This window comes from Lepidochelys kempii, chromosome 5 (genome assembly GCF_965140285.1).
Source record: "Lepidochelys kempii isolate rLepKem1 chromosome 5, rLepKem1.hap1, whole genome shotgun sequence".
Classification (NCBI taxonomy): Eukaryota; Metazoa; Chordata; order Testudines; family Cheloniidae; genus Lepidochelys; species Lepidochelys kempii.
Genome location: NC_136384.1, coordinates 36,601,117 through 36,617,567, shown reverse-complemented (window position 1 = coordinate 36,617,567; position 16,451 = coordinate 36,601,117). Strand labels below are relative to the sequence as shown.

General features: G+C 40.0%; 1 protein-coding gene across 4 annotated transcripts in view; it reads right to left on the bottom strand.

Annotated features, from left to right (window-relative positions):
• Window positions 1-2,150: 2,150 nt before the first annotated feature.
• Window positions 2,151-16,451, bottom strand: part of GPBP1 (GC-rich promoter binding protein 1) — a 60,557-nt gene continuing 46,256 nt past the window's right edge. For all 4 annotated transcript variants that reach the window (XM_073343972.2, XM_073343973.2, XM_073343975.1 and 1 more), the window contains 6 exons: window positions 15,567-15,751; window positions 14,246-14,386; window positions 13,285-13,449; window positions 7,716-7,897; window positions 4,153-4,255; window positions 2,151-3,112 (listed from right to left, as the gene is read on the bottom strand). In XM_073343972.2, coding sequence (XP_073200073.1) covers window positions 2,954-3,112; window positions 4,153-4,255; window positions 7,716-7,897; window positions 13,285-13,449; window positions 14,246-14,386; window positions 15,567-15,751 — 935 coding nt within the window. In that variant the 3' untranslated portion in view covers window positions 2,151-2,953. The remainder of the gene's footprint in view (window positions 3,113-4,152; window positions 4,256-7,715; window positions 7,898-13,284; window positions 13,450-14,245; window positions 14,387-15,566; window positions 15,752-16,451) is intronic.

Below are 16,451 nucleotides of genomic sequence, written 5' to 3'. Positions count from 1 at the left end.
GAGGAAAAATTACACCCCCTATTGCTTATACATTATTCATGAGCTGAAAAGGTTACTAAGGCCAACCCAGGAAGGCACTGAACCAGTGAATGGATGACAACAAATTTGAACTTAACCAAGCCTGAAAGGTTTGTTTTCCTCCTTGCATAAATTTAGAGGAGAGCAGTATAAAACTCTGAACTGAGCAAGCAGTTCGCTCTGTGCTCCGCTCCTCAATTTTACAGCACTCAGCACAAATCATCCTGTTCATCTCTGCATGGTAGCTGTAACAGACTGGAAAAAAGAAAAGTCAGAGCAGCGTCAAAAAGAAAACCTACTAGTTCAAATGACACCTTCAGGACTTTTGCCAACTTTCATTTTACTGATCTATGCTGAAGCATGTGGGCGTACCATGGATTTATAAAGCGGCAATATCATATTTTTTATAATCCAGTTTATTTTCCATGTAGATCCAGTCAGTATAATCAATTTTTCTGCATGTGAATAATTTATCAACATGCAGATGTGGTCGCCCCATTTCAAAAAAAGATATATTGGAATTGGAAAAGGTTCAGAAAAGGGCAACAAAAATGATTAGGGGTATGGAATGGCTGCCATATGAGGAGAGATTAGTAAAACTGGGACTTTTCAGCTTGGAAAAGAGACGACTAAGGGGGGGAATATGATAACGGTCTATAAAATCATGACTGGAGTGGAGAAAGTAAATAAGTGTTATTTACTCTCTCATAACACAAGAACTAGGGTCCACCAAATGAAATTAATAGGCAGCAGGTTTAAAAAAAAATTTTTTTTCACAGTGCAGTCAAACTGTGGACCTCCTTGCCAGAGGACGTTGTGAAGGCCAAGACTATAACGGGATTCAAAAAAAGAACTAGATAAATTCCATCAATGGCTATTAGCCAGGATGGTCAGGGATGGTGTCCCTAGCTTTGTTTGCTAGAAGCTGGGAATGGGCAACAGGACATGGATCACTTGATGATTACCTGTTAATTCCCTCTGGGGCACCTGGTACTGGCCACTGTCTAAAGACAGGATGCTGGGCTAGCTGGATCTTTGGTCTGACCCAGTATGGCCATTCTTATATTCTTAAGGATAGGTGCTTTACACCCAGAGTCCTAGGTAAAAAAGATTGGGGATACCTAAATTAACCAGGTCACACCTTAAGCCCTTGGTAGGGTACAGGGGGAGTGCCCTAAACGTTTGCAGTTGACAGCATGAAAGGTGCTGTGAAGTGAAAAATCAATACAAACCAGATTAAGCTATCAAAAGTGAGTGACGGAGAGGGTGCATTTTGTAACTATTCCAGATTCTGATATTAACATGGCAGTTCTCTTTAGAAAGAAAAGATTCCCATTCTTATTAGCATCTTGGACAAAACCAGACAATTAAAGAAAAGAACAACATCCTTTCAGATATTCTGTGCCCAAATGAACACACACTTAAATTTGTTCAATTTTCAATAGAACCCTGCCTTCATGCATGGACTAAAAGTATACCGGTATTTGTTAAAACTCCTCTTTTACCCTCTGCCAAAATGAGTCTATGTTCACTTGTAAAAATTTTTCCCAACCTCAAAAACTAAAATATGAAAAAAAATCTGCCCTTTAGAAAAAAAATTTTCCACTGTGAAAGTCAATCTTGGATAAAACATAACACTATACAAGATCTAGTACAATAGGAAATATTTTAAGGGGAAACCTAAATATATCTATATAGATCTACATTATAGAATATGAAATATCAAAATGCATTTATGCTTATGAATTATACTGTTGGAACAACCTCAGAAGGAAAAATATAAAAATCTAAAAAGGAAAATGAACCAAATAAACCTGTACAAATAATTTAAGAAATGGCACTGCCAAATTATCTCCAGTAACCAATAAACCATATAACAAGACCACAGTGGTTTAAGAATTAGTGAGACTATAAAACAAGATTTTAAACAAGGCCACTGAAATAAACTGCTTATTGTACAGATGAAACTGACCTAGCAGTAAATGCAAAGACTGGTGATCAAATTTTGTTTTACTTTCTCAAAGCTTAAAAGTCAACCATTGCTGTCACAGTATACTTCCAACCTGATAAAGATAAAACAAACTAATTGGGTTTTATAAACAATACTTGTGATGTTATGCACTGAGACAATATTCTGTAAATCCAGTTTATTTTCCATGTAGATCCAGTCAGTATAATCAATTTTTCTGCATGTGAATAATTTATCAAAATGTTTATTTTCCAACAAAAATCTTTGTTAATATCCACTCAGACTCCTGGACCTTGCAGCACCCAAATAAAGCTCTTGATTTTAAGTCAGTTCTATAAATCTGGAACTGCAGCAATAGTCTTTTTGCTGTAACAATAATTGAACTATTAAGGGCTAAAGAGCAATTATGTTTGGAAAAAGTGGAACAGTACAACAGCTCAATTCAGGAAAACAAAGTTTTAGTGCACTTTGCTCATTTTAGCCAACATGCTACATTGCCCATATTTTTTTTTTTTGCGTACAAAGTAGACTTGAGAGTTTCCATTGTAAGAAAGAAATGACTCAGCAAGCAAAACACTGTCAAGTTGCCCCTTTTTGTTAAAGACCTGGACATTTTAAGACAGAAGCTTTGCAAAACATTATACAATTTTTGCTTTTATTATTAAATGAGAAAATCTCATTTGTTACATTGTCACATTGCTAGTCGAGAAATGCTGCAGTGATGAAGAAAGTCGACGCTGGATCAACCAAAGTCCTCATTCTACAACATTGATTTACAAAGTAATTATAGTAATGTTCACAGCCCAACACAATATTCCTTGTTTTCTTCATAGAGAAGTCCAAAACATTCTTCCTCTAACAGGGTATTTTTCTACATAAATTATAGTTTGGGGGTGGGGGGCTTGAACAATTCACCCCCAAACCTGCATGAGATCACACAAGCTTCTAAAGCTGTTAGAGAATTCTTCACACATCATCATCATCTGATGTGTCACTGCTGCTTGTCTCTGTATCCTCATTCTCAATAGTGGGTTTGAAAGTGCTGTTTTTCCAGGGGCTAAATTTAAAGTCACAGATGAGGCCATTTTTTAGAATGCCATTTTTTCTAAGGCCATTTTTTCGTAACTGAAATGTAAAAACAAACATTTAGTGAGCTGAAAATTGACAGCAGTAACGAATTACACTAAAACAATATCGCTTTTTTGTACATCAACAACTATGCCTCTCATAGGACAGTTCATATGTATAATGTGGTAAGATTCAACACAAAGAAATAGATTTTTTTCTTGTCATTAGGATCATATACTAAAAATGAGAAAAACCGTCACAAGGTCAGAATTGTTTCTTCACCCCTTTTCCTTGGAAATTACTGGACAAAGGTTTCCAGAAGCCAAAGAAAACCAAGATTTTAGAAAATTATGCAACTGCAAAAAAGCATGTAGGTAAGAAAACCCCCTCTAGTCAGATTGAGATGAAGAAATTGGAGAGCCCATGGAATCTGTGCAGCTCCATCACTGGTAGCAATGAAAGGAAATTAAATAGTTTTACTGCAAGTCCTAGATGTAAGCTTATCTTTTATAGACAGACATTTCATGCACTATGAATTTTCAAGGCTCACTCCCCTAGCCTTTTAAGGCAGGAGGGGAGGATTTTAGAGCCCTGAAAATCTGCAGATTTCTGCAGATCATTTTTGCGGATTAGATGCAGATACAAGGCTCTAAAGATTTAAAAAAAAAAAAAAGGGGGGGGGGGAGAAGGGAGGATAGTGTCGAGTGCCAAAACCCTCTAAGAGACACAAAGTGGGTGAAGTAATCTCTTATTGGACCAATTTCTGTTGGACAGAGAGAGACAAAGCTTATGTCTCTCTCACCAACACAAATTTGTGCAATAAAAGATATCTCGCCCACCTTCTCTCTCTAATATCCTGGGGCCAATATGGGACAACACTACTGCATTAACCCTGTAAAGCCATCCAGATTTCTGAATTTCCCTTCATACTGCAGAACACAATACATTTATAATATGTACCTGTTGTGGAGTCATCTCGAGCTACCCAGTTCACTCACTGTCTCAATCCAGTTTTGACAATCCCTCAATTGTGTTTTTTGAAGCACAGTGTAAACAAATAGAAAATGTAATGCTTGGTAGTTTTTAGTAAGTATCACCTGTTCACTAATGACTTGGAATTCCCTCATCTCATCCTCTGTTAGTGGAGCACAGGTTTCATCATTTTCACTGTCTTCCTGCCAACCCATCTCCTTTAACAACCTTTTTTTAAAAAAAAGAATATTTTGACATTTACATCAAACATTCAGAATTCTGCTTTTTGAACATCGCTTAAATAGATAACGTGTCTTCAAAATTTGCAAGCAATCAACAATACTCAGTTGCAAAATACACATACTTCATTATGTTTGTTTTTTGACACAGGGGGAGTTTGTTGCTTTTATTTTATTTAACCTATGCACACAGGTTGAAACATGAGCTTGTCCTTCAGAGTTATTCTGATTCTTCAGTAAATGCCTATATTTGTAACTTTGTAAATTAATCAAACATGTCTAAATGCTAAAGGTGAAGCTTTCAACAGACCTTCAAAAATGTGTCCACAATACCTGGAACTTGCACATGCCAACTATGTAGTTAGGCTTGTCACTACCAGATTGGTCAATGGATCCATGTCTAGTTGGCAGCCGGTATCTAGCGGAGTGCCCCAAGGGTTGGCCCTGGGACTGGTTTTATTCAATATCTTCATTAATGATCTGGAGGATGGCGTGGACTGCACCCTCTGCAAGTTGCAGATGACACTAAACTGGGAGGAGAGGTAGATACACTGGAGGGTAGGGATAGGATACAGAGGGACCTAGACAAATTGGAGGATTGGGCCAAAAGAAATCTGATGAGGTTCAGCAAGGACAAGTGCAGAGTCCTGCACTTAGGACGGAAGAATCCCACGCACCGCTACAGACTAGGGACCAAATGGCTAGGCAGCAGTTCTGCAGAAAAGGGCCTAGGGGTTACAGTGGACAAGAAGCTGGATATGATTCAACAGCGTGCCCTTGTTGCCAAGAAGGCCAATGGCATTTTGGGCTGCATAAGTAGGTGCACTGCCAGCAGATCGAGGGACGTGATCGTTCCCCTCTATTCAGCATTGGTGAGGCCTCATCTGGAGTACTGTGTCCAGTTTTGGGCCCCACACGACAAGAAGGATGTGGAAAAATTGGAAAGCGTCTAGCGGAGAGCAACAAAAATGACTAGGGGACTGGAACACATGACTTATGAGGAGAGGCTGAGGGAACTGGGATTGTTTAGTCTGCAGAAGAGAAGAAAGAGGGGGGATTTGATAGCTGCTTTTAACTACCTGAAATGTGGTTCCAAAGAGGATGGCTCTAGACTGTTCTCAGTGGTAGCAGATGACGGAACAAGGAATAATGGTCTCCAGTTGCAGTGGGGGAGGTTTAGGTTGGATATTAGGAAAATCTTTTTCACTAGGAGGTTGGTGAAGCACTGGAATGCGTTACCTAGGGAGGCGGTGGAATCTCCTTTGAGGTTTTTGCAGTCAGGCTTCACAAAGCCCTGGCTGGGATGATTTAGTTGGGGATTGGTCCTGCTTTGAGCAGGGGGTTGGACTAGATGACTTCCTGAGGTCCCTTCCAACCCTGATATTCTGTGATTTACACATGCAGAGATAAACTGCTAACTAGGGAGGCCCACTGAAGAGATACCCATAAAAATCTACTTTTCACAAAGAGACCACCACCACTCATGCCATCGTGAGTGAGGAGGCAAGGACATAATGTTCACATAATAGACAGCATCCCTGTTTCTGATCACTCATAGAATAAACCATATGATCTATTTTCTAGGGCTGACAATAGTGCTCTATCAGTCTAAAAATGAACTGAGGGTTTATTTAGCTCCCAGCTTCTCTCCAGAAGTATGGCAACAAGGAAAAACAGACTGGAAGCAAAAGACCAAGAGATGGAAGCTGGACCACAGTCAGAAAGTTAGAATGCTGGTGTACAGCCTGTCTTAAAACAGACAGACAATGTGTTAGCAATAAGGACCTGCAGTTCATTAAACTATTGCCATTAGCAAGGAGATTTAAGATATCTGGGATAACTGTTGATGGGCTCAAAATAGTGGATCCACTAATTTGTTAAGACCAAAACTCAGATTCCATGCTTAAGCTAGTAACATTACCAGATGGTGAAACATACAGCTTTATAACAGGATAACCGAAGAGTAGTTTTCCTGTTCCAGAAAATCTACAAGGACTAATGAACTCACTTTGGGTCTGCTTGTATCACTCAGAGGCTTTAACCTGCCCCAACTCCATTAATACCTTATGGGATCAGTGTGTTAGAGAAGGTGCCATACAGAAATTGTTCCTTGAAGAAGGGAAACCATGAGAAGGATCTCCCCCTACCTCCCATTTGATACATAGTGACAAACATGTTCTGTTCACTTTACTCAAGAGAGCCACGTAAGAGAGTCCTCCCAAAAGTCAACCACCACCAAAAAAAACTCTAGAAGAGTCCATTCACAGGGCACCAGTATAAGGAATCAGGACTGTCAGCTCAGTTTACCAAACCAATAGCGTACGCAGAGAACACCTTCACTACAATCCAATCCCAGAAAGAAACACTTCTGGAAAAGTCACCTTCATCTGGAAGGCTGTAGAATACTTAGATGAACACTGTTCAACGCGTGTCACTGCCTTACTAGAAAGAATGCAGGCACGGTTAACTAAGATTCCTTCTACTTGAGAATGTTAATGTAGAATTCAGTCTAAAGAACTCCAAAAGCCCAAAATGTGGTCTTTTAAAATTGATAGTGCATAAGAGAACCAGTACAGGCAAATGAAACCTAGTCCTATGGACTCTGATGAAACATTAAAAAGTCGAACAATTCGGTTTTTAGAAGAACCCCCCATGAGAAGTTGTATTTTAAACCGATTAACTATGAACTCAATATCAGGGCATGAGTTTTATCCATATATTTAAATTACTTAAGTTTATATCAGTCATGAATAGGGCCCTACCCAATTCACGGCCATGAAAAACGTGTCACAGACCGTGAAATCTGGTCTTTTGTGTGCTTTTACCCTATAGTACACAGATTTCACAGGGGAGACCAGCGTTTCTCAAATTGGAGGTCCTGACCCAAAAGGGAATTGCAGGGAGATCACAAAGTTATTTTAGGGAAGTTGCGGTATTGCCACCCTTACTTCTGCACTGCCTTCAAAGCTGGGTGGCCGGAGAGTGGCGGCTGTTGGTTGGGAGCCCAGCTCTGAAGGCAGCGCCTAGCCTGTAGCAGTGAGGAAGTAAGCGTGGCAATACCATACCATGTCACCCGTACTGCTTCTGGCGGTGGCTCTGCCTTCAGAGCTGGGCTCCTGGCCAGCAGCCGCCGCTCTCCAGCTGCCCAGCTCTGTCTGAAGGCAGCACTGCCACCAGCAGCAGCACAGAAATAAGGCTAACAGTACTGCAACCCACCTCCTACAATAACCTTAAACCTCCCTCCTCCCCCACACAACTCATTTTTGGGTCAGAATCTCTACAGTTACAACACCATGACATTTCATATTTAAATAGATGAAATCATGAAATTTATTATTTTTAAAATCTTATGACTGACACTGACCAAAATGGACCGTGAATTTGGTAGGGCCATGAATTCAGGAAAAGATGTTCAACAGCCAACACAGGCATCGATATAAAGTACATACCTATGCTCTGCCTCAAGTGAACTTGAAAGGACATCTGTCTGAGGGAAAGTTGAAGATCGAATGATCTGCTGAGAAATCACTGAAGCATTTCCATTCTCTTGAGGAATTTCATTTTCAAAGTTTCTGTTTATGTCCCTCTCATGATGAGCATTGTTGCTGTTATGCAAATTAAATGAATCATCCTGTTAAAAAAGTACATTAAATATAGATTATAATTCAAAGGAGACAGTATCCACAAAGTAATACTCTGGCAAACTGCCATTTTTCTGGGATTATGTACCATTTAAAATTAGCTTTAAAATGGAGCAACTCACCATCAATTCACAAAATCTCTTTATTCATCCTTCTAAATATATTTAAAGTTAGAGGTACTGGATTGCCCACAGCAGTGGAAAAGGCAAGTTAGTTACCTTATTGTAACTACACTTCTTTGAGATATGTGGTGCCTGTCTGGATTCCACTATGGGTAGACATGCAATCGACAAACCTGAGACTGAAGGTTTCTTGCAATTAAGAAATTGTTGGTTTGGTTGATGCCTGTGACTCCACATAGTGTGGACTGACTGTATATCCAGTTTCTTCTCTACCACGAATCTCGTCATGATTCAACACAGAGAGGAAGGGATGGGGACAGGGTAGTGAGCAGGGACCATACCTCTTGAAGAAATCATTACAATAAGGTAAGTAACTTCCCTTTCTTCAAGTGCTGGTCCCTGCGAGTATTCCACTGTGGGTAACTACGAACAGTACTCAGAGGAGGGTGCGAGAATGCTACTATAGCTGCATGTACAACTGCTGTGCTAAATGATGCCTATGTCTCATGAATGTGTGGATGAAACTACACATAGCTGCCCTGCAAATATCAAGCAGGGACACCTCTTGAGGTGATGCTACTGAGGCTGCCTATTGCATTGTACAGCAGTGGTCCCCAACTTTTTCAGTCACATCCCCCTTACCCGGTCCATGCCTGTACCATCAGAGTAGGTGTCGATGGTAGTTCCTTATGGGGCTCTGATGGTACTTCTGGTAAACGAGTCTCCAACTTGATGGTTTCGACAGTACCAGCAGTTCCCAGTACTTTGAGTCCTAGTGTTTTGTTTTAATTGGTACTACAGTTGATGCTGAAGTTGGTACAGAGGCTGGTACCAAAGGATCCTTGCCCCATGTGCCTTCTGATCTGCCCATAAGGCTTTGGGGGGGAGGGGAGAGAAAGAAGAGGAGGTGGTAGATTCTTGTGGCTTGAGCACACTTGGCCACAACTTGGAAAGGGATGGGGATGGATCTCTCCTCCCAGAAGGTCTAAGAGGGGGATCTACTCTTAAGTCTGAGAGAGAGTGCTCTTTATTCTCATGACAGGGCCCAGACAAAGGGTCTTTTCCTCTGATCCTTTCTGCTCTGGAGTCAGACAGTACTAGGTGGCATGCTCCTCAATGACTCTGGCCAACGTACAGTGGGCTTCCCTGGCACAAGTCTGACTGAGGCCTCATTGCATGCTCCACAATGTGCTTCCGAAGCTGGAGTTCTCATGCCTGCCACATTCAGCTGGGAAAAGAGCAGCTGATACTGCGCTCAGCAGAGATATGAGCTTCTCCAAGGTAGAGGCAGTGCTGATGGTTGTCGCTGACCTAAAGTGAGCCAGAGCAGGAGGTGCAGTTTATGAAGCCTGGTGTTTTGGACATAATTTAAGTCACATGCCGGGAGACAGAGAAGGTTCCCTGGGGTGGGGATGCTAACATTAAGTAACTAGTGAACGATCAGAAAACTAACAACAAAAATAGATATATACAACTGAATATTTATAGAAAGTAGACAAAGGATCAACTCCAGACAATAGACTCTGGTCACAAACTAGAGAGACAGTCCGTCCACCATGCCCGTTATACCTTCTGTGTGGAAAGCAAGGAAAAGTAGGGGTGCAGGCACAGCCCAACGGACACTGCTTGCAGGAATTCTCCAGTTTAGGTACGTGGAGCTTATGTATACCCAGAGTGGAATACAAATATGGATCAGTACTCAAAGTAGTACCTAGAGTTCAGCCACAGATCAGGTACAAAACAGCATTGCAAGCTCCCCTTTCTCTCTACCCTGCCAGTGTCTCTCAAACCTGCCCTGGATGAATAATTTCTATAGGTAAGGGAGGGTAGCTCAGAACCCATCTCTGTTGAAGCTACCAACAAAATCGCTAGTTATGCTTGAGATATGGCCAGATATCAGTTGGGAACTATTTGAAATAACAGCATCCCAAATTTAACCCTTTTATGGGACAGATTATTGTACTGGGGCTTAAATACCACGACAAGACTCCCCCTACCAAACCTGTCTGTCACAAGAGTGAAAAAGCCTGATCTAATTACTCTGTTTTTGAAGTACTGTATAAATTTACAGTGCTGTGATTTTTTTTTAATTAAAAAGCAATCAGCAGAACAGGGCAGCTTTCTATTTCCCCTTTTGTCTAGCTTTTGCTCTTTCCTTCACCAACGATCCCCAAATCAGTCTCTCAGAGGAGATCTGCAGCAATCAATAGGCATGTCTGGCCTCATCCACCTCAAATCCCAGTTGCCAAACCCACTCCCACTCCTATCCTTAAGAATTCTCCACGTCCTAACCAACATATTGGAAACCAAGAGCTCAGGCACAAAGCAGAACACCAACCTTAGAAACAGCATTACTTCCTTTTGCCTGAACCATAGTCCAGTACCAGCCTAGAAGAAAAGTCTTTTTCCTGCTGCTTATCAGGAGAGTATGCAGGCTTCATTCTTTCCCACCTGTCTCTGCTACTCAGTAACTTCTAAGCCACTTCTGAGCCCACTGCAACCAGGCCCTTTTGCAACCAATTCATCAAACTCCTTAATCCATGCAAATTTTCACTCCATTATATGAAAAATCTGATTTTACAATAGCAACTCATGCTCTCCCTCCACAGACCGTTCCATTGGACTAACTTCATGTATTTGCCATTCTAGAAAACCAACCACCCTATTAAGCACAGCTGCCTCCAGGTATCCAGGTAACTAATGAATGGTGGACATTAGTATGAAAATTTGAAGTATCTAAAGAAAGAACTTAAACATCTGTTTCCCCTTTCCCATTTTGAAGTGATAAATCCTCAAAGTATTGTTATAACAACAGTTTGCCTCATAACTAAGACTACACGCATGCTAACCAAATATTCTATGATGAACTGTATCAGTAGCAGAGATCTCCAGTAGGGACATTTCCAGATCAGCTCCCAACACTAAGGTTTCTGATGTGTCCATGCAAAATGCAGGCACCATTTCACATTTGGAATTTCAAAGGGGCTCTTTAGACATATGCACTGCTCTCAGGTATGTTCTATACAAAATTTATTCTCTTCCATTCTGTCAGAAACTGACCATCAGAACATCTAAAATTTAATGGGGAAAAAAAGAGGTGTGTTGGTAAGTGGAAACCACCCACCATCTTAATGGTTTCTGTCCACTAGAGTAGAGAAGGGGATTGGCAGACTAATATAGTTCTGAGGTATTCTTCTATAGGTAGGTCATCAGACCTGTGAGCCCCAAACTGGACAATGTGATAGGTTCCCTTATGAGTACCTAAGAAAGAAATAATACTCATGTGGCTTGACCAAGGACAGAGGGTCAATTGGAACCTCTTCTGACTATCCAGATACCTGAGTGACAGAGAAAACAGTTTAGAAAGAACTCTGTAGAGGCCTGGAACTTGAATCTTTTAGGGGCCAATTGTTTGCATTAGTAAGCCTGACAACTGTGCAGAAAACTGAACAATGCTGCAGAATCTGCCATGCCATATGTTTTCAATAAAGGGTGTTTCTTTTCTCAACTACAGGCATATGTGGTCTTGGTCAACCACGGAGAGCCACTGATTACACTTGGCACAGGACTTGAAGCTAGGAATCTTCTTTCTCCTGTACCTACCATTTACTAAACACCAAGCTACCACCATTTACCAGCAGACTAATTAGTGAATTCTCACAATTTAGATTAGGTTCAGTTTAGACCAGGAAATGAGGGAACTACTAGATCAATATACTTGCAATTTCTCATCAGTGGCAGAAAAATTGCTTCCAAAATGAGGAAATATACCACAATGCTCATATATGGTGGATTATGTATATAGTCTTCTGCAAACTACAAACTGTTAGATGGCTTTTAAGTTTGCTGCTCAAAGCCCATACAGTAGGATTCTGAGCAAGACATTCCAGGACACATTTTTCATTGTACAAGGATGGCAATTAACAACAATTTGGAAAGTTACAAATATTAATATAATTAGCATTGCAAGGAATTAACATGAATAATCATGTTCTTTAACAATTCTAGCCCTCACTCACGCTAACTTTCATTTCCAGCCTTTGCTGTGTTGTGCCTAGTTTTGATCACAAGCTACTTAAGAGTAAAGACTTGCCAATTTTATTTACCTGCAAAGAGTCCTGCACATAATAAAAAATAATAAACTTTAGAGAGAACCCTGTTTCAAAATATGCCATAATGGCCACTTAGTTTCTGAAATGCTCTCGTGAAAGTGTCCCTAAAAAGTATGTAACAGATGCCCCACAGCCTACTGAGAAGAGTAAATCTAAGGGCTGGTCTACGCTACATAGTTAGGTTGATGTAAGGTAGCTTATGTTGACCTCATTATGTCATGTACACGCTACAGCCTTGTCCCGCCGATGTAAGTGCCCTACTACACAAACATAATTCCACCTCCATGAGAGGCATAGGGATTATGTCGGTATAGTAGTTAGGGCAACAGTGTCATTGTAGACACTGCATTACTTACATCGGTGGTTGGCTGCCTTGTCAATTTCAGGGCTCCACTATGGAGCCCTGAGATTGACAAAGCTGGCCAACTGGAGCCCAGCTGGGAGCGGGGAGCTGAGAGCCCAGGGGGCAACTGGGATCCCGGCGGGGAGCCATGCAGAGATGAGCGCACTGGCTCTCAGCCTCCCACACTGTCCCTCTACAGTCAGTGGAAGCACTCCTGGTGAGGACGCGCACCACCGACAGAAGGAGGGTAGTGTGGACATCAGCCACTGCAGTAATTACTGTAGTTGCTGTAAGTCGACTTAACACAGGTCGGCTTAAGTCTGTAGTGTAGACATGCCCTAAGTCAGCATAAGAACATGTGAGAGGAGAAGTTTTAATGGGAATATTCACAGGAGTAGTCAAGAGTTTGTGCATAGTTGAACAACTGAATATATGTCATAAGAATAACTGAAGAGATGGTAGCTGGATGTATAATTTCATACTCTGCCATCAAGATCCCAGTTAATATTTTAATTTTCATTATAAAAAGGGACAAAGTGATGTTCAGAAAGGGACAGTGGTTCGATACCTGAGGGACATTAAAAGATAATTCATCTTTTCTAATATTAAATAGGCCTGGGATCCTGACCTCATTATTGTATTGCACTTCATATTTCTAGAAATTCTGTCATGGTAAGTTATGTTTTGCAGTTGTAAGTGTTCAGAGAAAGTGAAAGTCTCATTACAACCAAATAAAACAATATGTGTATGGTTTGAGATGTATTACAACTATATCTGTAACAGCTGGTGAATTGAATTACCTTCTCTTCCCCAACATGATTCTCATCTTCATGTTCCTCTTCAACTCTATCCTGTTTCAATGCCTTTAAGAATTCACTCTTTTTATCAGTTCGCATTCTTGTCAATTTTGTTAATCGAGGCTGATTAAGTTTGTCAACAGGGGATGAAGAATTTGACCGATTACACTAATGCGGGGGGGAAAAAAGTAAGAACACTGAAAAATTGGCAAGTTAAAGACAAATTACTGGATAGGACACAAGACAAGTTCCTTTTACTGAGCAAGAATTAAAAATGTACACCTACTGTAGTTTCACCCGCATCCAGAGTCCAGAACTGACTTAGTATGCTTACATAATATAGTAAAAATAAAGAGAGGAGTTTATTAAAATTCCCAACTATCCATGGGTAGTGGATGTATTCGGTGTGCACTCACTGATAAATCAGATTTGGAAGGTGTTAGAGTATTGCCTCAAAAGGTGGTACTTCTGGAATTGTATCACATCATCAGCAATTTTTATGTTCAGCATTCTCAGACTTAACATCTTCTAAACCATACACCTCTCCTCCTTCCAAACCCACAAAATAGGTCAACAGGTACTGCCAATGCTTGAGGTATATAACATTGGTAAAGTTTAAATATTAACTATTTAAATAATTAATCTCAGAGATTACATCTTTTACTGGCCTAAGTTCTGCTTGTGAGAGAGACAAGCTTTCAAGCTTAAACAGAGCTGTTCTTCAGGTTTGAAGACAGTCCGGACAAATCTGACAAAGAGTTCTGTGTAAGCTCAAAAGCTTGTGTCTCTCACCACCAGAAATTGGTCCAGTAAAAGATATTACGTCACCCACCTTGCTTCTAATACCCTGTGACCAACGTGGCTACAACACTGCATGTAACAGTTTTCACTTACAGTATATAGCAGGTTCCTCAGATTAATACCTTGAAATTTTAAAAGGATCTGATGCAAAAAAATACTATACCTCTTTCACTGAATTCTGTGATACACTAAAAGCCTTGGCAGTTGATTTGAAAGCATTAAAGTTGCCAATACCATATGAAGACTCATGAGGAAATGGAGTCCCAAGTTTATTCTCTTTTGTTTGGCTTTTCCACTGTGCAGGCTAAACGAAAAATAAAACCAATCATTAACTAAGGTCTGCTTATTCAGAAAAAACAAACACAGTCATTCTGTAAGACAGTACAAAAACTATTTTCTTGTTGAAAATAATTAATAAATCAAATGTAAACTATTTGGCACTTCTTATACCAATACCTTGTTCTGTTAGTTATCTAAACAGACCAAATTAAATTCAAAAGCTGTGTGTAATATTCTGTAGTATATCTAGCACTGCAATATTAAATAAATCATTTTCAATAACTCAAAATATTTTCACTATCAAATAATTTATGTCATTACATACAGAGCGTGTAAATTCCTGAAGTGAGGTAAGGATGAATCTAACACGGAGGCAATGGCTTCATTTAAAAAAACAAGACACCTAAAATGGCACTGGTGTTCTATGTTTATTTTCAATTACTTCAATAACAAATAGGCTCAGGTTTTTTTATTATTTTATTCTATTGCCAGCCCTGCAAATTCAGGTTGAGCTCTGAGAGCCAAGATGCATTATTTCAGTCAAACCTTACCAGGAGTACTGCAGGCCAAATTACACCCTAAGTAATACCTGTGCAGACCCTTTATCTTTACTCTTAACTCATTCCAGGCAATGCAAATTAGAAGGAATGATCTGACTAAGTCATTACACTGGTAGATTCTAAATTTAACCAGAACCACCCAGGGGAAAAGAAAAGGAAGGAAAGAAAGAAAGAAAGAAAGAAAGAAAGAAGGAAAGAAGGAAAGAAGGAAAGAAGGAAAGAAGGAAAGAAGGAAAGAAGGAAAGAAGGAAAGAGGTTGTCATTATGGAAAACTTGATGAAAGCCTCTACTGCATGCCGGGGGGGGGGGGGGGGGGAGGAGGAGAGGAGGAAAATGTTTATATGTATTAAAGAACTGAACAGAAAAATACTGAAAATATATTCACATTACACAAATCAACTGTGTCCCTTCGACTCTCACCTGGAATACACTGTTCAGTTCTTATCCTACCTCAAAAATATGTAGCAGAAATAGGAAGGGTCTAAATACAGTTCAGAAAAATGTTCAGTTACATTTTAAGTATAACCATACTTAAACATGGTAATGCTACATGAAGCAGCAGTACTCCCAGATACAAGACAAGCGTATAAAAAATTAGAGCACATTTCACAGACGACATTCATATTTCCAAGAGTTCAAACTTACCTTTGCAGGTGGAGTAGCAGGTTTAGGAACTAATCCTTTATAAACACTTGTACCAGTTCCATTCTTGACTGGTTGTGAATGAAGACCTCCTACTACAGGGAATCCAGATATTTGTAAATCTTTTGTACTACCCTTTTTAATGACCAGCATTCTTGGAGATCTAGATTTTGGATTCAGAGGATATTCTATATGGAAACAAAAGCAACATAAAATAAATCAGAGAATGAGCCTTCTCCCTAATGTTTCAGGATACAAAATGTTGGGTAGCAGTGTGGTCCAGGGCAAAGAGGCCAGAGAATCAGGAACTGATGAGTTCAATCTCAGATCTGCCAATAACTCATGTGGTGTGGGGCAAGTAAAGTAACTGTTCTGACTCTCAGTTGCTATAACTACAATACCCTACTTACCTCACATTTGTTGTGAGAATTAAAACTTGTGATGTGTTATTTACATACCCAATTATTAATGCTCTTGAGAAACAGTGCTAAATGTTAACATTTTCTTCCCTCAGGCACATTACTTTGCTCATTCAAAACCAGAAACAGTGTTTGATTTTGGAAATTTTACATCTGAATGGTAATATGAAATCTATAATGCTGCTGAGAGGAGACTTTTTCCTGCTTATTTTATCAACAACTGGCCAGGGCTAATTAGTCTTGCACTTTCTCCTGAATGATGGCTCATAGCCTAGACTAAAGGAACAACTCTCCCACATGAACAGAAGAAATATGGCACCCTTGAGCTCTAGAGCAGTAAGGGTCTCTCTGTCATTTCCTGTTTCAAGTTTTTTTATTTTGTTATTTCACCTCAACATGCCTCAGTTGTGGAAAGTATAATAAAATGCACTATTTGCATTTACTATCCACTTTAGGGGTGAAACATTTT